At 39.5% G+C, this 21,921-nt stretch overlaps 1 protein-coding gene across 1 annotated transcript; it reads right to left on the reverse strand.

Annotated features, from left to right (window-relative positions):
* Nucleotides 1-17,695: 17,695 nt before the first annotated feature.
* LOC149532112 (beta-1,6-galactosyltransferase GALT29A-like) lies at nucleotides 17,696-20,065 on the reverse strand. The gene has a single exon (XM_089809435.1). The coding sequence runs from the start codon at nucleotides 19,928-19,930 to the stop codon at nucleotides 18,458-18,460; it is 1,473 nt and encodes a 490-aa protein (XP_089665561.1). The 5' UTR covers nucleotides 19,931-20,065; the 3' UTR covers nucleotides 17,696-18,457.
* Between the last annotated feature and the right edge of the window lie 1,856 nt (nucleotides 20,066-21,921).

The raw sequence follows: 21,921 nt of genomic DNA on the forward strand, positions 1-21,921 counted from the left end.
GCATCCACATCTGCATACGCACCTGAATCAATAAGTAGTTATTACATTAGGCATATCACTATAATGTGATTCTGTTCAACATTAAACCTCAAACTCTCCTTTCTCCTTTGTCATCAGATTGTTTTCGTGAAATTCGCAGAGGGACGCCATTCTTACCATGTTCATGTGTCTGACTGTTGCACAGAAACACCATCATGGTTTGCATGCAGGTAGTATAACTAAATAAAGGAGTAATTTGCAGTTAAAATGTTCTTATGGTACATAATAGAATAATACTATTCTGCTCCTTTCCACAAACAATAACTAAACTATGGTCCATTTCACATTAGTACTGGAAAATTTATCTAGAATAATAAGTGGCAGTTCATTCATACCCTTCCCTGGTGGCTGCCAGAAATTTCCCTCCTAAATAGTACTGGTTGCTACAATTTATGACGTTTCAATACCTTAGTTTTCCAGAATTCACTGAATATCATTGCTGACAGCCTGACACCACCAACAAGCATCAAAATCCTAGTTGTAGTGGACTGCTTGGAACCATTGTCTTAAACATACCTATTTATCGAATTCAGGAGTTGCAGCAGGCCTCATTCTTTTTAGCATGCCAATTGAATGGGACAAATCTCATCTGGGATGTGACTTAGGCAGAAAACTTTTCATAGATCAACAGAGGCTGCATGGAGAAAACAGTTTTCTTTTTAAGTGTAAACGAACAAATATTGGAAGCAGCATGCTATATTACTTCATCTTTCCATTGACTGGAAATAAACAGGAAAGTAAGAGTAGAGGACAACAGTATTTTTTAGGTTTTAACTCCATGATACTTGCATCTGTCCTATTGACATTATTCCGACCAGTCCTAAAAGCAGCAAGCAGCAGGATATGATGAATGTGATTAGAAATGGAAGCATGTCTATCAAGCTAGAACGTGAAGTACTAAAGCAAATATCCTACTTCATCCCTTACAAGGTTATCCTATGTTTAAGCTCAAGCCCTAACCTGGTTAGAACATATGTTTGAAACACTAAGCTATTAGCTCAAATTACTGGCAACTATGGAATTTTTGGAACAACATTGCCAAGACTCACATGGTACAATTTTCTAATCAAGAACCTCAAAATCCTCGCTTGACAGTGAAGTAATAAACGGTTATGTTATTTATTTTCTTTTGTCTTAGGGTCTTTATTAAGCTTAATTCTAAGATTTCCCTTGTCCTAAGCTTGTATAGGGTGAATAGGTATTGGAGCATCACTGCTACAGGAACTGCAAAACTCAGAATTGATTGACTTCAACTTATCCTTGCAGCTGCGGCAACAAGAAGTAGAACTTGTGGTGTTTTTGAGCCATATCCAGAAGTAGAACTTGTGACCTTTTTTTAGCCATACCCAGCTTTTATATTAAAAAACAGGAAATATAACAAACCAAGGGATCATTTAGGAAATTAAAAGCAGTCTTATAAAGCAGTTGGTAGACTTATTTCCCCCAACTTTCATGTATGTAACAGTATTCCAATGAAATTGAGTTAGGTCTGAAGCTAGGTATCCCATGGTTGCAAAATGATCATTCTCACTGTATCAATAAAACTGGCTTAAGGTGAGTATGCACAAAATATATGGCTTCCACACAAGATCCTCGGCTATGTGTTGTGTACAAATAGGTTGTCCCTTCATGTACTTCAGGAAAGATGAACAATAGACCTGCATCAACATCTTTACCGGTTTGCAGTTTCTACGAAGCTGAAAGAGAAAGATTGACCAAAATAGGTGAAGAAGATGTGTTTGCTTTTCATATAAGTTTTGTATCAAAATGATACTCCATCATAAGGTATGTGCTTCTTGTACCACTATTTAAAATATCATGTGCACTGTCAGTGAAATCTTGTTTATTCTTGAAAATGATCCTTCAATATGAACTACAACCTTCAATATGCTTTTAGAACCCTTGTCAGATAGAAGCAACCTCACTTCAAGAAAAAACTGAAAAAGAGGCCTATTTAAAACAAAGAACTATGACCAGATAGATTCCTCTCTTCTCTGAATGGTGCCGTGCTATCCGTAGGCACAAAATAAAAGATTGTAAATCATTGTTTGTCAGATTATCTAAGTTTTCACAAGGTAGAACATTAGGATGCATAACAAAGTTTCAGGGACAGCAAAAAATTCTTTAATTTGGCAGATAGAAAGGGGATGACTATCAAAATAACTTAAATAAACTAAAAGCAGCAGAAATCATAAAAAGTAGGTGCAATGTGCTGATTTTATAATGGCAATATTTCCCCTTTTACAGATTTTTGGCCATCTTTTTAAATCTCCTGGACTGATGAAGCAATTTGTCCACCCATGAAAAAACAAATGCCCCTCCATGTCCACAAGTCCTTACCACATCCAAGACATTCACATCTCCCAGACCCCAGGGATGCATCCCCATGGAACATTTCCCTAAATTGGGGGTATCTAGAAACATCCCAGTATCCCATATACATCTCACCATCATTTATTGTTTTCTGAGATAAGTCTTCCACTCATTCTGGAGTAGTGGTCTTACGGTTTTACCCAATTATGTGGATCAGGTTTTCCACATCTCATTTACTGACCTGTGTATTGAAAAGATTAATGCACTCTCATTTGATTTTTCCCTTCTTGTATGGGTGCTATTTCCTTGTGTAAAACTCTCAACAAGTATTCGCTCCTGTAGAATCAATTTATCAATTTATCATTAGAGTGCAACTCTGTGTTGTTGCATTTCATTATCATAATTGCCTCGGATAATTATTGTGGTTCATATCAGGGGTGTGTGTATTTGTGATGATACATTTCAATGGTTCATAGCCACTTGTCTTGACAGCTTGTGGTTGCAGTGAATAACCAAAAGGGGCAGAGAATTGAGATATCAGTGAAATGAGGAGGCGGCCATGAGAGACGGATAAGGAGAAAACACATGAATCTCAGGAAAAACAAAGAATTTCAGAATACCATGAAGAGTCAATGAATAAGATGGTTTAACTCCTAAGAGGCTTGAATCAGCAACTAAGTGCTGGAGGTCTAATCAGAATGGTACTGAAGGGAATGCCTTCGGCAATGAGAGAGTTTCAATCAACCCGAACTCAAAGATTTCCAGGGCCAAATATCTGGGAAGAGAAGAGGTGGAGCCTGTGAAAGAGGAACAACCTACAGAGGAAGATGAAATGACAAGATATCATGCTGCGTGTACTGCCCTGCTTGCTGCCATCTATCATGACATGTCTTTGTGGAATACTATGAGATAAACTATTAGCATAGGAGAAGTTACAGAGAGCAGATCCGAACAGATAAACATTTGGAAAATATTACAATACACTCTTTTGATGGATCATGGAGTTGCTTAGCAAGAGCATGGCTGCAGAGATTGGTCACATACTCCTCTTTCAACTCCATGTTTAAGAAGTGGCCATCAAGCTTGCCACCTTGCATCCAAGAGATGTAGCCCATGATTTGTAGTATGATGGCATTGTGACCCAAGGACATGATTCAATGCCTACCTTATAAGAATTTAGCCAAATGTTGACGAAGAGATTCAATAGGAAGGACCCAGAGATTTGCAGGCACGCTGGAACACTATGTGGCATTCCAGAGGCTATAGGTGATGGTCCCAAATAGGTGATGGTCCCAAATGTGATAGAGAGGAAATTAATGCCATAGGTGATGGTCCCAAATGTGAGAGAAAGGAAATTCATAGTTTTTTGCACAGGGCCTATACAGAACATTGAAGGGTTTAGTAAGGACATCTGACCTAAATCCCTTGCAAGAAGCCATTAGGAAAGCCCTCAATTTGGAGGATTCAGTGGCCAAATACAAATTCTACTCCAAGAATGCACCTTCATTTCAACAGAAGAAGCCTCTGCTTAGAAGTTCCCCTTAACCTAAGACTTTATCCCCAAAGCCAAACCGAATCAAGGTATCCACGAACAAGTCTATAAAAACGAAATTGTATTTCACTTGTATATAGCCATGGCTGGCCAAAACTTCATTAATGGAAGGATGGTGGCTAAGATAGTTTGATGATAGAATGTTTGGAAGGATTCAATCTTATAGTGGCAAAAGGGCATATCTACCATACCATGCAATCGAAAGATTCATTAGGAGGACACAAGATATGAGATGACTTCTACAAGATTGGCATTGGTGAGACAAAGTTGTAATTGAGAGTGCAATTGTTGCACTCACTTGGCAAGTACACATGAAATTATCAGATGTTGGAGTTAAAATTCAAACCTAATGGGAGGGAGGTTGTTCTTTGTGGCCTTTCCAATGGGGGAGCAATGACAGTTTTGGTCAAAAGGATGGAGAGAGCTTTTTGTAGAAACCAAGTAGCTTGGGCTATAGAGTGCTTGTCAACTTGATTACAAGTACAAGTTCATCCAAGAATGGGAGGTCCTGTCATGTTGATATCCAATCCATCTTGAATAAACATAGCAAGGTGTTCGACAAAATTCCCCTTAATTTACCACCACAGAGGAGCTTCCAACATGTGATTGAACTTGAAGGGGCAAAACTCTTCATCACTACTCATAATCCACGCCCTAAGAGATAAAAGGAGATTGAGAAGACAATAAGGAGCTATCAAGCATGGGGCACATAAAACCTATTTCCAACACATTTTCTGCATTCTTGGTGTTCGTTATGATAAAGAAGGAACTATGAGGGCATAAATTATTTATAGAACCCTAAGCAAAATAAATCAAGAATCACTATCCCATACCCAAGATCAGTGAGTCGATAGACAAACTTCATGGTGCAGTGTACTTCTCCAAGAGGGACTTACGATCAGGGTATCATCAAATAGGGGTTAGAGATGAGAATGTGCACGAAACAACCTTCAAATGTCAGTCTAGGCACTATGACTTCCAGTCATGCCATTTGGGTTGACCAAACTGCCCACCACCTTTTAGGTATGTATCAATCCAGAATTTATTACGCGATTGAGGAAATTTATATTAGTTTGATTTGATGACATCTTGTTTTTCAATAAAACATAGGAAGATCACTTGAAGCACATAGATGAGGTGTTTGGCACACTTGAGCAGCTTTCATTCTACGAGAAGGCATCTAAATGTGAGTTTAGTTTGACTAAAATATTATAATTGGGATTCAAGATTACTGCAGAAAGGTCAGCATGGATTAGAAAAAATCAAGGCAATACAAGATTGGATCAGACCAAGGAATATGTCACATTTGAGGGGATTTTTAGGTCTATGCAGATGCTACAGGAGGTCTGTGAAGGCGATTTTAGAACTTGCAATCACATCAACAAATTTGACAAAGAAAGGAGCTTTTTCTCGGAGTTCTTCACAAAAAAAGCTTTTGACAAACTCAAGGAGGAAACGAGTCATGTCATGTGTTGGCTGGTCCAGATTGCTGACTTCCTCTTGTTTTAGAATATGATGCTTCAAGAGATGGGATTGGAGCAATCCTGATGCACAACAAACAACTCATAGCCTTTGAAAGTACGAAGCTCAAGGAGATAGAGAAGAGCTTCTCTATTTTATGGCAAGGAGATGGTAGATGTGGTAGACAAATTCAGGAAATAGTTGAATTGGGAAGTTTGTTGTGAAACTAATCATAACTTGAAATTCTAATTCTATGAGAAGGTTTGTATGGTGGACAGCAAAAATAGGTAGGTTGCAGGCCTGTGATGTTGACATTACAGATGTTCAAAGAAAGAATAATGCGGCGACTAATGCACTCTCTAAAAAACCCTATCTCTACTCCATGACCAATATATATATACTAAATGGAAGGTTTATATAATTATTAACTAAGTTATCAGATTCACTCTTGAAAGGTGGAGTTCGAAATTTGGTTCGCTGCAAAGTTGGGTTCAGTTCAAAGTTGCTCAAAATTCTGCTATAGTCATGTAAATTTGCTTGAATTCTCTCAAAAGAACCCTATAAGAAGTTTGGACAAATCTGGAAGACTTTTGATTTGGACAGAGGAATCCATAACGAATTCGGGGTCAGTTTGACTAAAAATGTCATTTTTATTGACTTTTTCACAAAGATTTTTTGCCAACTTAGGTCTATTTGACCCTCCAGCCCTAAAAGAGACCACTAAAAAGACCAAAAGGGTTGTTTTATATGTCATTTGTGCATTTGTGAATGAAACAAATCCTCTTGCCTCCACTTATATGAACTTATTTGCTGCTGCATATGTGTGTGTGTGTGTACATACATATATACACATATGTGTACATACATATATACATTTATGTGTATATGAAATAACCCCGACAGGATTATTGCTTCTTAAACACCAAAATACTAAAACTTCAATGATTAGGCATTTCGTCAAACAGTTAGCAATCAAGCTATGAAGCTACTGTAATAATATTGTCTGAAAGAGCTACTTATTGAGCTATGACAATATGTCAACACTCTTGATGCCAACTTTATTTGCTAAATTAAACTTGCAAAGATTTACAATTTGCAAATCTATTTAATTAGTTGAACCTGGCAAAGAGGAGAATCAATATTTAATCTTCTAGTGCTAAGACTGGTCTCCAAACACAGGCTTGCATTTCCTTTGGAACACTGATCAGCTCTAAACTCTGCTTCAACTCCTAGGTCCCCAGCGTCTAATCCAGAACTGAATGAAATCCTTCATCCCTCAAAAACCCGTGGGAAGGAGGAAAGATTAGGAAAGCGCTGAGGCCACTGCAATATGACTACCCAATATGGTGCGCCTTTTCTCCAATGTGGATGCCGAACTTAGCTGATTTCCAATCAGTTCGGGCTCTGTTCAAGCAACACGACCTGCTAATCCTCCAATGTGTGCTTATTCCCTTAAGATGATTCGTCCTGTGATCTGCGGTTTATTGATTTCATATTCAAACCCTGGCGGCTGCTATGCAATCTTAGACAGAGATCTTCTCCCTTGGACCCGTGTAGACGGCAGAGTATGCGATATATCCTTGAAGACAATCATCTCAGTTTTAATCGCTATGGAGATCGTCGGTATAAGATGTCACAACTCGCAATGAGATCGCCGCCTATCAGATCTGGTGAGATTTAATATTAAACGGCACCCGCATGCAATATGGTCGGCTATGATGAACTTCCGGCGGGACTGATACGATTTCTTCTCCTTAATTTGGTGTTCCGAATGTAATAATGTTGGATCAAATCGCAATATGCAAATGGAAGTCGAGACAACTAGTTGCGAAGGAAATCGATGCCGGTTGGAAAACACCAAATGCGCCTCTGCCCTCTGATCTCAGAAATCAGATGACTAATCCGACTCTTGTGCGTTTACTGATTCCACACTAACACACAAGTTGTAAAGATTACTGCCTCATAATAAACTTCGATTCAACATTTGGAGTCTTGCCTGTCACTTTGACAATCCAAATTAAATGTTGCAGATCCTGCTTGGATAAAATGCTGAACTCCAACCCTTTGCGAATAGCTTAGAACCTAAAAATCAATTCTCAAGATGACCCATCAAAATTTTGGCCTTAAGCCACAGATTCTGCCCCTGATGAAATGACTGAATGTCACCTCCAATCTGCAATAATTCGGATGATATTTCACACCCTCAAAATCGCGTACCGATTGAGAGTTATCGTTCTCAATGGCCAACTGTGACAATTGCGAAAACCCTAGGTTCCACAATGCACCCCTGTGATTGAATCACAATCTGAAAAATCAAAGAGAGATAATCAATTGCCTGATTCGAATGGAGCCCCGGGGTGCCTATTTATTCTTTTCTCTCCATCCTCTCCAGAGACTTCTAGAACATTTTTTATCTTATCCCTCAAGTGACTTTATTAAATATTTTTATAATCCAAGTCACTTTATTAAATATAAAGTTATCTTTTAATATTTATTTATTTAATTAAAATAATTAATTAGTCGTCCTTGGACAACCAGATTAATTAAATTAATTAAATCGAACTGTCACCAAAAATAGGGACATGACAGTCCGCCCTTCCTGAAATTGCTTGTCCCCAAGCAATGGCTGAACCATAAACCAATCAGTATGCCTGGGTCCCAAATGTAAATCTGTATGTCATCCCAATCCTCATCATACTCCCGTGGAGAAATCATCAATACCAGTATCTGAGAAACTGTACTCAACATCCAAACAACTGACAACTCTGATGAAATCATCTGAAAACCAACTGTAGATGTCAGTAGAAGAAACCATTCTGCGGAACTCAAGCCAACTGAAACATCAACTCTATCAAAACTCAAACCCCTGTCAAAATGACACCTGCACCCAACTACACTGTAGATATGACGGCAGCCATAGGTACCCGAATCACTACCATCAAATCCAATCTCTGAAAAACTGCTCCGGGTGTGTTGATGCTGCAGGCTGAGTAACTTGCTACTACCAATTTTATTTTCAAAAGATGGTGCCAATCCATCCCTTAATGGATGGTAAGAAACTGGAGCCAATCTACATCTGCGTGAAATAAAATCTTCTATCTCTGTGTTAAAAGAAAAATGATGAGCGTACCCTACCATATAATGCCGGTAAGAACCTCCAAACTCTGCTGCTGGCTCATCATCACTAAACTGGGAATCAACAGATGGCTCCATTTTCTGACTCCGAGTGACTGTAGGCTGGATAGGATCCCGTGCATTCTGCTCAACAAACCCTTCCTCGAGATCCCTGTGAGGTAGCATAGTAGAAAGGACCCCTATAATCTTCTCAACCAATCTACAAATAATACTAGTATCTTGGATGAGAACACCTTCCGTCACTTTATGCGAGTCCAAATGAACACATGCACTATCCAACAAATATTCCATGAACGGTTCAGTGCAGTAAAAATTATATGAGGAAACATTAACATACTCCCCTTTACACCACAACTAGTCCTCCTGTAAGGGTGGCATACTCAGCTGTACCACACTATCAACTATCTGAGAAGAATCAATCTGGAAACTTGACTCTACCGGTATCCCAAACTCATTAAGACCAACTTCTTCCAAACCCTGAACATGTGTGTCAGTCTCAACAATAAGCTCCTCAAAAGCAACTGTAGGAGTGTACTTACCGTCATCTACCTCAATAGACAAATGAACTGGGTCTGGGGCTGGGTTTGACTGCAAATGCTCCAACTCCACAATCACCTCCTTCAACTGAAACTGCGACTTCTGTAGGTCCCGCCGTGTGTCCTCTAAAGCCTCAGTAGTCGCTATGAGCTCCTGGGAAAGCTCACTCACCTCCTTTTCACGATCCAAGAGTGCCTCATAGGCTGTACTTCCCCACTCAACCAAGTGATCACGGTCGGCTACCGATCGTAAATAATCCTGCTTCAAAATCCGAACAGCTTCACGCAAGGCATGAATCTCTGCCAAAGAAAAGTAACCACCGCTGGACTCATCTGTCATAGAAGAACCCCAACCAGTAACAGCCAACAACTGACGAGCAGTATCAAAGTGCTCACAAGCGATAGTAATGTCTTGCTCACTAACTTTCAACTGGCTAATCACATGATGGCTCTGGCTGAACTGTCTTCCACAAACCTTCTCTGTCACATTGTCTAAAGGAGTATCTTCAAGGTTACTGGTTTCTAGAATATTGTCATCCATATCTTGCGAATCCTTTCCAAAACTCATATCCTCATCTGGAGTGTCAAAATCTATAGTTCTGCTGTCAAGCTCTTCTGTACCTAAAGAAACTGTCAAGGAAGCTGAATCTTCAAAACTGTTCACTTCATTCTCCCGGATGTCATCAAGGCCAAAACAATCCTGGGACTCATCTGTACATGCTTCCAAATATGAAAAATCTTCAACACCTTCCAGCAAGAATGGTTGACTGGAAATATGAACCAAACCCAACAACGGTGTATAAAGACTAATACCAACATTGGACAAACTGCTGGCACAAGGAAAGACAACACCGTGTATTCTGCTAATCAAATCCATGATAGCACTCAAACAAACATTGCTACTATTAAGTGTTAAAGATCTCCAGTTAACTGAACCCCAAATGCCCCTGAAACATTCTTGAGTCCATATCCGTAAACAAGGAACAGCTGGTAACTCAAGCAAACTCCTTACCTGAGTAATGTGACCAATACCAACTAACTTCACATACCTGTCTGCCATTGTCCTTGTATCCTGGATGTGAATGCAAGATGAACTCGTAACATTATCAACTACCATATATGATCCTTCTGCTGCAGGGAGCTGAATGTCAGGCATGTAAGATGAAACTAAGCCCAGCTCCATGCCTCTCCCAGTCCTGTAATGCCAAAGTTGCTCGAGTGTCCTCAAGCTCGCAAGAAAGCTTGACAACTTCCTCCTCCTTCCTCCTCAAGGCATCTGAATAGTCTTTGGCAAGGCTTAGAAGATGGTCACGATCTGATAGAAGATGTAAATAGCTCAACTTCGTCGTTCCCATTCCTTCACCAATTGCATGTAAGTCACAACAAGAAGATTTTGCCTGAACTCCCTTATGTCTTCCTTGTAACTGAATCATCTGGATGTACTCTTCTAACATCTCCCGCATCCTGTCATGATGAGATAAAGAAGCCACAATACTATCTTTGCTTACCTTCAGCTGGCTGGACAAATCATGTGAAGTACTACCAGTTTCATCCAAAGCATCTAACTGAGCCTGGTACTCTCTCTCAGCAAAATCATGGATACTCAGTGTTTGCTCATCTCTACCTGGTAGCTCATCATTCAACATCCTTATCATCATCTGAACTCACTTCACTGTAATCATTGACTGTCGGAACCAAACCACCTTGAGTATCTGAGACATCACCCTTGGGAACCCTGTATACAGCTGTCTCAATCGAAGTATCAAGTTGACAGTTACTATCCATCAGCGTAATATCCTTCACCACTTCATCCTGTGATCGAACTGAAGCCTCTGACCGATTGCACACTTGTTTCTCGAACTCCTCATTAAGGTTCCTAGTAACATCGCCTACTGTATCAATCAAGGCTTTGCGAGAAGATTTGCCAAATCGAAATCCAGTTGACTTATTCACCTTAGCTGGGTCGGACAGCCTGTCAATCATACGGTGGTGCTTAACCAACAGTTCAGACATGTTGTGTCTGATTTTTCTGAGCTCATCCTGAATGTCTGAATAGCTCTCCTTACCACAATTTTGGCTCTGCATACTATGTCTATTATTTGTCCAAGATTGTGTCCTCGGAGACTTTGTGCTGTACCTGTCCATCTTGGTTGAAGTAGAGTGCTGATCACTCATGTAATTCGGTTCTCACCCCACAGGATGGCAAGAAAACCGCTCTGATACCACTGAAATAACCCCGACAGGATTATTGCTTCTTAAACACCAAAATACTAAAACTTCAATGATTAGGCATTTCGTCAAACAGTTAGCAATCAAGCTATGAAGCTACTGTAATAATATTGTATGAAAGAGCTACTTACTGAGCTACGACAATATGTCAACACTCTTGATGCCAACTTTATTTGCTAAATTAAACTTACAAAGATTTACAATTTGCAAATCTATTTAATTAGTTGAACCTGGCAAAGAGGAGAATCAATATTTAATCTTCTAGTGCTAAGACTGGTCTCCAAACACAGGCTTGCATTTCCTTTGGAACACTGATCGGCTCTAAACTCTGCTTCAACTCCTAGGTCCCCAGCGTCTAATCCAGAACTGAATGAAATCCTTCATCCCTCAAAAACCCGTGGGAAGGAGGAAAGATTAGGAAAGCGCTGAGGCCACTGCAATATGACTACCCAATATGGTGCGCCTTTTCTCCAATGTGGATGCCGAACTTAGCTGATTTCCAATCAGTTCGGGCTCTGTTCAAGCAACACGACCTGCTAATCCTCCAATGTGTGCTTATTCCCTTAAGATGATTCGTCCTGTGATCTGCGGTTTATTGATTTCATATTCAAACCCTGGTGGCTGCTATGCAATCTTAGACAGAGATCTTCTCCCTTGGACCCGTGTAGACGGCAGAGTATGCGATATATCCTTGAAGACAATCATCTCAGTTTTAATCGCTATGGAGATCGTCGGTATAAGATGTCACAACTCGCAATGAGATCGCCGCCTGTCAGATCTGGTGAGATTTAATATTAAACGGCACCCGCATGCAATATGGTCAGCTATGATGAACTTCCAGCGGGACTGATACGATTTCTTCTCCTTAATTTGGTGTTCCGAATGTAATAATGTTGGATCAAATCGCAATATGCAAATGGAAGTCGAGACAACTGGTTGCGAAGGAAATCGATGCCGGTTGGAAAACACCAAATGCGCCTCTGCCCTCTGATCTCAGAAATCAGATGACTAATCCGACTCTTGTGCGTTTACTGATTCCACACTAACACACAAGTTGTAAAGATTATTGCCTCATAATAAACTTCGATTCAACATTTGGAGTCTTGCCTGTCACTTTGACAATCCAAATTAAATGCTACAGATCCTGCTTGGATAAAATGCTGAACTCCAACCCTTTGCGAATAGCTTAGAACCTAAAAATCAATTCTCAAGATGACCCATCAAAATTTTGGCCTTAAGCCACAGATTCTGCCCTTGATGAAATGACTGAATGTCACCTCCAATCTGCAATAATTCGGATGATATTTCACACCCTCAAAATCGCGTACCGATTGAGAGTTATCGTTCTCAATGGCCAACTGTGACAATTGCGAAAACCCTAGGTTCCACAATGCACCCCTGTGATTGAATCACAATCTGAAAAATCAAAGAGAGATAATCAACTGCCTGATTCGAATGGAGCCCCGGGGTGCCTATTTATTCTTTTCTCTCCATCCTCTCCAGAGACTTCTAGAACATTTTTGATCTTATCCCTCAAGTGACTTTATTAAATATTTTTATAATCCAAGTCACTTTATTAAATATAAAGTTATCTTTTAATATTTATTTATTTAATTAAAATAATTAATTAGTCGTCCTTGGACAACCAGATTAATTAAATTAATTAAATCGAACTGTCACCAAAAATGGGGACATGACAGTATATACAGATATATGTGTGTATATACGCACACACACACACACACACACACACACACACACACATATATATATATATATATGTTTATATACATACATGTTATATATGTGTATATACATATATATACATACGAACCCAACCCAAAAAAAACTACGCACAAATCTCGAACCCACATCCATATTGGTATCCAAACTGACAACTTAGGTTATAAAATACAGTACGAATGCATTTGTTATTGAAATCTTGAATGGGAAGTTAAAATATGACAAGTAGTTGATGATCTATGCTGTCCCTTGTACCAGAATCAAAGGTGGAAGAGAGAAATATGAGGTCATCATATTACATCCAAGAGAGGTTTTTTCATGGGACTGAAACATCGATGATCTATGCTGTCCCTTGTACCAGAATCAAAGGTGGAAGAGAGAAATATGAGGTCATCATATTATATCCAAGAGTTTTTTTCATGGGACTCAAAGTGACATGTTGAAACATGTTGAAGAGCACTTAGTTTGCCAACAAAATAAAACCAAGCATGTATTTTCAGCTAGTTCGCTACAGCCCCTGCCCATTCCAAATCAAATAAAGGAAAGTATCTCCATAGATTTCATCACATAACCAACAAAGGTGCAAGGTAAAGATCAAATCTATTTGGTTGTTGATAGATTCAGTAAATATGCTCATTTTCACCCTATATCTTCACAATATAGGGCTCCACTTAGAAAGATTTTCATACTTCATGAGCTGCAAAGGAACGGCATAAGTGACAGGAAAAGCAGGTTTATTAGCTTGTTTTGGCAAGAATTGTTTCATTTGACAAGCACCCAACTGACCCAAAGTACTAGCTACCATCCACAAATGGATAAACAAACAAAAATTGTGAATAGATGACTTGAAGAATACCTCAACAAATTTGTTAGAGGACAGCAAACTGCATGGTTTAAACGGTGTCATCTTGGGCAATATTGCTACAATACCACTCACCATATGTCGATAGGTATATCCCCTTTCAAAGCATTGCATTGGCATGAGGCATTGTCATTTTTGGACTTGATACTCTCAAATAGTAGAGTCCCAAAGGCAACAGATGTAAATACAGAAGAGTATGGACATTTTGAATGCTGTCAATTTGAATTTGCAGCAAGCCCAAAATCAGAAAAAGATGAGTGATTATCACCACTGAATAGAGCAAACTTTTGAAGTGAGAGACTTGGGTTTCTGTGGTCACAGCCATGTAGGCAATCTCCCCTTGGGAAGAAACTTAAAACACAATTTTGTGGATCTTCTAGGATTGTAGCATACAAACTGGAGTCACCAGCAAACAGCAGGATTGATAATGCTGTCCATGTATTATGCCTCATGAAGGTGTTTGAACAGCAAGCAACTCCTTGTCCAGAGCTGCCTCCACTCAATGATGAATAGAATTTGGGTTTGAAGCTCAAGGCAATCATAGACACCATAGAAAAGAAGCTTAAAAATAAAGCCATTCTAAAATTCTTGGTGAAATAGAAGAATTTGTCCTTGGAAGACACCAGATGGAATTATTAATCATCCGAATTTGAAACTGCTTCGAGAAAGGACGATTGTCATGCCCCCTTTGTTCCATCAGCATTAAAGCATAATTTTTTTTTAAAAGAGTGTCTTTAAGCAGTAAATTCTAATACTATAATATTTAACATTTCAGCACCTAAGTTGCCAATTTAGATTTGGGCTCCCAAAACGAATTTGAACACACCCCTAATTCAAATTCGCTTTGGTTTGTCCATACAAAACATATTTTTTTTAAATGTGTGTGTTGTGTGTGTGTGTGTGTATGCAGCGTCAAATAAGTTCTTATTCGACTATGCTAATGGTAAAGTGATATGGCAAAATACACCACCATATATATCAATGTTTTAGTACAGATGACATGTTTTATCTTTTTGGTCTTCTTAATGGTGTATTATAGGGTTGGAAGGGTCGAATTGACTAAAACAGACCCTCAAAATAAAACCCTTAAGTCAAAAAAAATCATTTTTGCCCATATTTGGCCCAGCTCATACTGCGGATTTGCAAATTCACTGTAGAAATGGCAAAATTCGTTGTGGGTTGGTCTGACAGAATTTGGGCAGATTTTGAAGGTCTGTGGCAGACTTTTGCAAGAGGCCAAATCTGGATCAGACTTTTGGAAGAACTGACCAGACTTTGGGGTTGCCAGGGAAGAATTTGGAACATAGATCAACACTTAACAAATTATGGATCCTTGCATGTGATGGCTTTGTTAACAGGTATGTTGATGCTTCCACATGCCAAGGGTTAGGCAGGTTTGACTATTGTTTCCTGAGCATAGTGCTTGGCAAACTGAGCTTGACTTAAGACAAAAACATTAGAGTGAAGTGCCCAAGTAGCACAAAAAACCTTCATGGAAGTTGAGTTTAACATGTATCCATTCCATGCGAAATGCATTCTGAATTTGGTATGCTTTCATAGGTGTTTGTGACTTGGCAACTGACCTAGCATAAAGAAAAAGTGTGCCTCGGATGTACACAGGTGGCAGTTTGCACCACTATCTAAGGGCACAACCACCCTATTGCCTATCACTGGCCAAAAATCCTCATATTCCCTGCAAGTTACCTCAGATCTGCAAACTCAAGCGATGAATTCAGTGACCAACATCCAACCTGAGGCATCTCATTTATGTTCGCCACTGTACCTGCAAGATGCTGAGTTGGTTTTACTTGACTCTGAGATCAGGTTTCATACATTTCATTTACAAAACTGTGTATTGAAAAGATCAATGCATTCTCAGTTGATTTTTGTTCTACCATATTGGTGCTGTTTGCCTGAATAAATTCTCAACAAGTGCTCACCTCTGTAGAATCAATTTATCGTTATTGTCTTAGATCTATAATACAGCAGTGCAACTCTGTGTTGCTACATTTCATTATCATAATTGCCTGAGATTATTACTGTGGTTTGTATCATTGGTGCGAGTGTGTCTCTACACTGGTACATTTCAATTACACTAATGGGTCCAATTTTTCCCCCTTATGCAATATAATGTGCTAGATTTAAAATGCTTCTGGACAGTGGATAATGAATATATTTGGAGAAAACAAAAATCAAGAAACAAAACATCCAATCACAAACTGGATATTCATTTACAAGGTTTTTCATATAAACAATTTTGCACATGTCTTGCATAAAAATGCAAGAAAGCATTTCAAATATTCCATAGCATATATTTCTTGTATCAGATACATAATCAACAAGATAAGCTGTTATATTGATGCTTTCATGTCTCACATTTTCTTACACTAAATTAGGTTAGCAAAATTTGTTACAGGCTAGAGTTGCCGTTGTACAAAAAGATCAACCTAGTAATGCCCGATACAACCACTAGACTTATAGAACACAGGAGGTAGTTAAGTCATGTCACGAATTCCAAAGGGGAACATTGGAGGCTGGTCCAACAATTCCCCCCCTTAGCATTACCTAAGGAGATACAAACCTATGACCAAGCTCTAACACCACTTATTACAAGCTAGAGTTGTCATTGCACCAAAAGAACCTGTTAATGCCCGATTCAACGACTAGATTTATAGATCACAAGAGGTGGTTAAGCCATGTCACGAATCCCGAAGGAGAACATTGGCAGCTAGTCCAACATGATTTGCTGCAAGTATATCCATGATGATGGGACAATAAAACTCATTCATATATTACAAAGTGGCTTTTCTCTTCACAACACTGCATCTACAGTTTCTTAACAGCCAATTATTCGGAAGACTCAAAACGAATTGATTGCACATGATGTGTGCTATTGGATCACATCAAGAGCAAAACTCCATATTTCATGCACCATGTTCTAAGCTCAACATCAATGTGCATATTTATTGTTGCTTTGCAGTATAAATATTGACCTAAACCATGAAACCTGGGCAATGTCAACTGAGAATGGAAATAGCATGCCATGAATCATCCCCACTTCGAAGCAAATGGTAACCTTCACTGCATAGTAGTACAGACACCAATGCTTCAATCAGGAATAAAAAGTGTTAGTTGACAACAAAAGCATTGCCTTATTCATGAGACAAAACAGTAAAGAAAATAATTCATGTTGAGCTTTTCAGTCCAAGATGAACTCAGAAGCCTTACTTCACGTGTCAATGTAGAGAGCTAAGGTGAAAACATGGCACCTTAAAGATTCTGTACTTAATGTGGAGAATTGACTTGATTGGAATGCTGAAATTGGCACATTTGAGAAAGTACAATTCTTCAATTATTTCTTAAAATTGTAAAGACTTTTCATAAACTATTTTTGCTTCACAAGCCGTGTTGCAAAATGATGTCCATATATTCAGAAGCACCGCAGTAAAACGTTCTGCTATGGGCCAAGATGCTTGCATAAAGGGGTCTCACAATCTTAGTGCCATTTGATCCTTGTTGCTCTTTATTTGCTATTTTCTGGGATTCCATTGACATATCTGTTCAAAGTAAAAATGATGGAGACTTTTTGAATTCTCATTTTTACCCTTTATTGAGAAATTTAAACAACAACAAGAACAAAAGAAAGAGGAAAATAACTCTTGGGAGTCCATGATATACAGGCAGCCTTGTATGCACTGCAATATGGACATAACAACATCTGTGAATCTGCAATCCTCCACTCGTGCTTATATTTTTAACTTGGAAAGCAATGTCTACTTACGGCCAGATCATATGATCCAGAAGTCAAAATGTTTAGACAAGAAATTCCACAAGGTCGAGGCTTCTTCAGTTTTAATCACATTCAAATTCCCTTCTGAGAGCAAATAAATATAGAAATGCAATCATACATTTACACGGTTGACAGGATCGACTTCAAAGTTCATAGCAAGTCAGACATTACTACATCTGTGAAGATACAAATTTTACAATCTATAATTTCAACTCCCATTGACCTATTTTGGTCATCTGAGAACACTGAGATTTTATTTTGTTTTCCACATCAGTGGTTGCTTGAATCTGCAACTTGACAAGCAATGTATGGTTGCAAACAATGTGTCCATGCATTTGGAAGCACCGTAGTTAAACAGATTGACTCAGACCAAGAGAAATACTCAGAGAAGCCTAACGAGATCAGCAATTCCTTGCAATTGATCTTTCAATTCTTGTAGTGGGGAGCAAAAGTGGATGAAAATACATTCTTACATTTATATTGCAGAAGTTCGTAGCAATTCAGGTGTTATCACAGATGTGAAGATGTAATATCTCGATAGGGAGCACATCTGCAACCTGATAAGCAATGGGAAATTGCAGAAATATCCCATTGCATCCACTAGCACCAAGGTAAAGAAGATAATCTACAGATCAAATGATTAGAGAAGCAAGTTTCACAAGACTGGCGGTTTTTCCTTGGAATTCATTTTCATTTCCAAGAATACAAACTGAGCACTTCACGGTTTGAAACAATTCAAGAATCCCAAAACCCATTTGAACCGAAAAAGGATGAAAAAGAAACAGAAAAAATGACGATCAAAAATATATCTGTACCGCAGGAAGCTTGATCCCGGCCTCGCTGAGGAAAGGTATATATTGTGACCCATTGACCAAATCAGCATAGAACTGATACTCTGCCTCGTAATCATGAAGCTTGAGCTCAAATTTCTGATTGGTATGATAATGATGCTTTGCCTGGCCACTCTTCCCAAATCCAAAAATACTGACTTTTTCACAAATCCCCAATGCCAGCATTACCGCCTGCATACCTGAAGAGTAATGAAACATGGAACCTTCGTGTGCAGAGCTCCATTCCTCAGGATGCTTCCCAGTAGTCTCCACGAAATTCTTCAGCGAATAGTACTTCACAATTCTAGCGCAGAGGACGTCAAAACGAGCATCTGTGATTAGCAGGGGCACCTTCTGAGATGCATTGCAGAGGGCATAGTCCATGAAATGCACAGCCTGACATATGTACATGATAATTGGGACTGTTTCCCCATAGGGATGGCAGAAGCACCCGGCTCGCCTGGAGCAGGAATGAACTATGTTGGAATTTACAAAGGCAAGCGTTGTCTTAGACCCCACGTTGTTTTGGAATCCAGCGGTCCGGGCATTATTGAGCCGAATCACCATGTCATGGGAATCAATCAGATCCCCGTAGGGTCTCTGCAGCAGGATGCCGCTGTTACCCACCACTGCACAACTACCGTACCCCCGTCGTTCTCCCACCCGATTGAGTGGGAAAACCTGCTGATCCAATCGATACATAATGTGAGAATCAAGCGGATTGCCAGACCGCTGATCTTCTCCTAGACTAACCCTCATGTAGTGCTGGTCCAGTGGAACTTTTATCAGATCAATAAGTTCCGTCATCACTGTAGGCTCGAAGCGCTTGTTCTGTACCCATGACCGCAGGGCACGGCGAAACACGGGCCAGTAATTGGCATACCTAGGATGCAAAAGCTGCACAGGAATCCTGTTCCTTGAGGCTCCTCTTCCACGCAGGTCAGAACGCAAGTCCAGATCCCTGTCCGACCTATATGAAATGGACCTGCCCCTCCCCCCATACCGCCGCTCCATAGCATCATAAGGAGTCCCAGACGCATCCAGCAGATTCCCAATCTGCTGCCTCTCCTGCGCCTCTCCCAATTGAATCGCAGCATAAGACAACAACGTTTGATTAAAATTCACAGCCAGGCCCTGTGAACCTGAAACCAGGGCCTTGTGGCCCGGCCAAATGAACAAACTCTTGTTTAGCGTCTGATTAAGAATGCCGTGCACGCCCACCCTGTAACTGAACTCCGTGCTCAGGGTAAACAACAAGGTAAGCCCAACCAGCAGCGCAAAAAGCACGCGCAGGGAATTTAATGCCATAGAATGCCACACCTGTACTTGTGCCTTTCTTCTCTCCGCATAAGCCTTAAACCACCATGGCGCCAAATATTCCCCAACTAGTGCCCCGGATTCGAACCTGGGCAACTGAGCTCCTTGTGCTGCAGACGCCATTGAAGACCTGCAGATTTCCTCGCCATTACTTCCATAGTAAATTCATCCGCACGGGAAGTGTGCTTATAATCCGGGAACTTTCCCCAGGCTTATACCCCGCGCACTTTTCGCATATCCTACGGCTGTCTAGCCACACGAGTAAAATCTCCGCTTCGGTTGGTCACCCATTTGTTGTGTCCGAAAATCGGGTATTCCAAATTTTGGTCTGTCGCAGCTCCTCCGGCCGGCCGCCGATGGTCACATGACGGCCCACCATGTGACCTCATTGGCCGCAAAAATGCAGATTCCAACGTCGCCTTGGATTTTCCCTTGTCTTGACCGTTAGCTTTTGCTCAAATGAGACGCATCCGGCAACTCTCATTAAAAACTGTGTGGTTTTATTGAACCGGGTATTGAGGCAATGTACCAATCCTTGTCTTGCTAACTAACTCTTTCGTGTGGTTTTTCCCTTTCTTGAGATTAGAATTAGCAATGGTGTCATGAGTCATCATCTTTTTACTTTTATCATTGCTCCACCTCATCAATCTCCTCACTTCCGTGTGGGTTAGGTTGGCAAAGTATTTTTTTTAATAGAAAAAAATAAGTAGGGAAAACGAGCCGGTTACCTCTTATGTACACAATTTCGTCATGTTAAGTGTTACTTTTTCTCCTAATTAACGCCCAAAAAAATTATGCAAAACAAATTACTATGAACATCAATAGTCACTTTTTTTTCATTTTTTAATTTTCTTGATTGTTGATTTGTCAATCTATGCAAAAAGTACTATAATGTAAGCTATTGGGGAGTCGTAATGGTGGGTATTGGGCGAATGTTTTAAAATGGCACTTTTAAACCACTTTGCACTCTATGAGTTTTACAAAGAGCTCATAAATGTGGAAAGCGGAAAGGTTAGCTTTAAGCTCTTCACTCACCTACGGAGATTCTCTGAAAAAATGGCAAATTTTGACATACATATTAGGAATTGTAGGTGCACAAAGTTAGCCTGGGTGGCTAGAGGGTCATTTCCCCTTTTGGTGTGTTAATCTATGAAATTTTTATTATATTTACGCCGAGAGGCGTTTTATACAATGGCAGCACAAATGCCCAGCACGGGAATATGCCAAGATTCTTTGTCAATAAAAAAGAATTGGGAGCAGTTACAAACTTCCAAATTAAATATTAAAAAAGAATTCTCGAAATAATAGCTGGCCGAAATAATAGGAAGCCAAATGGAGGTCGAAATAATAGGCTCGAAAAAGTAGGGCCCGAAAAAGTAGGACTCGAAAAAATAGGGGCGAAATAATTTCAATATGATTTTTTTTTTTGTTAAATATAATTTTGCATGCACATTCATGTTTTTTTTTTGCGGGGAGTGGGGGAATTTGAAACAAATTCGTGGAATGTGACGAGACGTCTGTTGGGGAATATGAGGAGCCTCTTAGAAGTTATAAAACCAAGGCTCCTCATTTCATTTTCATTTTATGTTTTTGCAGGAAGGAAGAGGTGGAGGTTATTGGAGGATTAGATTGGAGTTTTTGAATAGGAGTAAATTGAAGTTTTGGATTAACATTTTTGCAGGTGAGATTTCTATTTTTTATTTACATTTTCATTTAGATTTAGATGTAGAAGTAAATTGAAATTCAAAATTAGTTATAATATTCTACTTTGATTTATATTTCAATTTTAATTAATTTCATTTAGATTTAGAATTCTGTTCATATGACCGAAATTGAGGCCACTGGAGGACCTGTGCAGAGTTTTTCATGGAGATAAGCATGTGGGTACTGAATCAAGGCACATTAGGCCTCTTGGAGATGTAATTGCAGTGACTTCCATGGCTTTTTGAATCGAATAGGGCAATCTAAACAATCTCAGATCTGAAATTCTTTTTTTCCTTTTCAGCCGAAGACAGAACAAAGATTGCTTGCAAGAAATTTTGCAGAGTTTAAGATTTGATTGCTTATGGCCGACTATTCTTGGTAACTGATATTTCTATTGTATATTCCCGTGC

This window comes from Cupressus sempervirens, chromosome 11 (genome assembly GCF_028749045.1).
Source record: "Cupressus sempervirens isolate cs-2001-9-10 chromosome 11, ASM2874904v1, whole genome shotgun sequence".
Taxonomy (NCBI): Eukaryota; Viridiplantae; Streptophyta; class Pinopsida; order Cupressales; family Cupressaceae; genus Cupressus; species Cupressus sempervirens.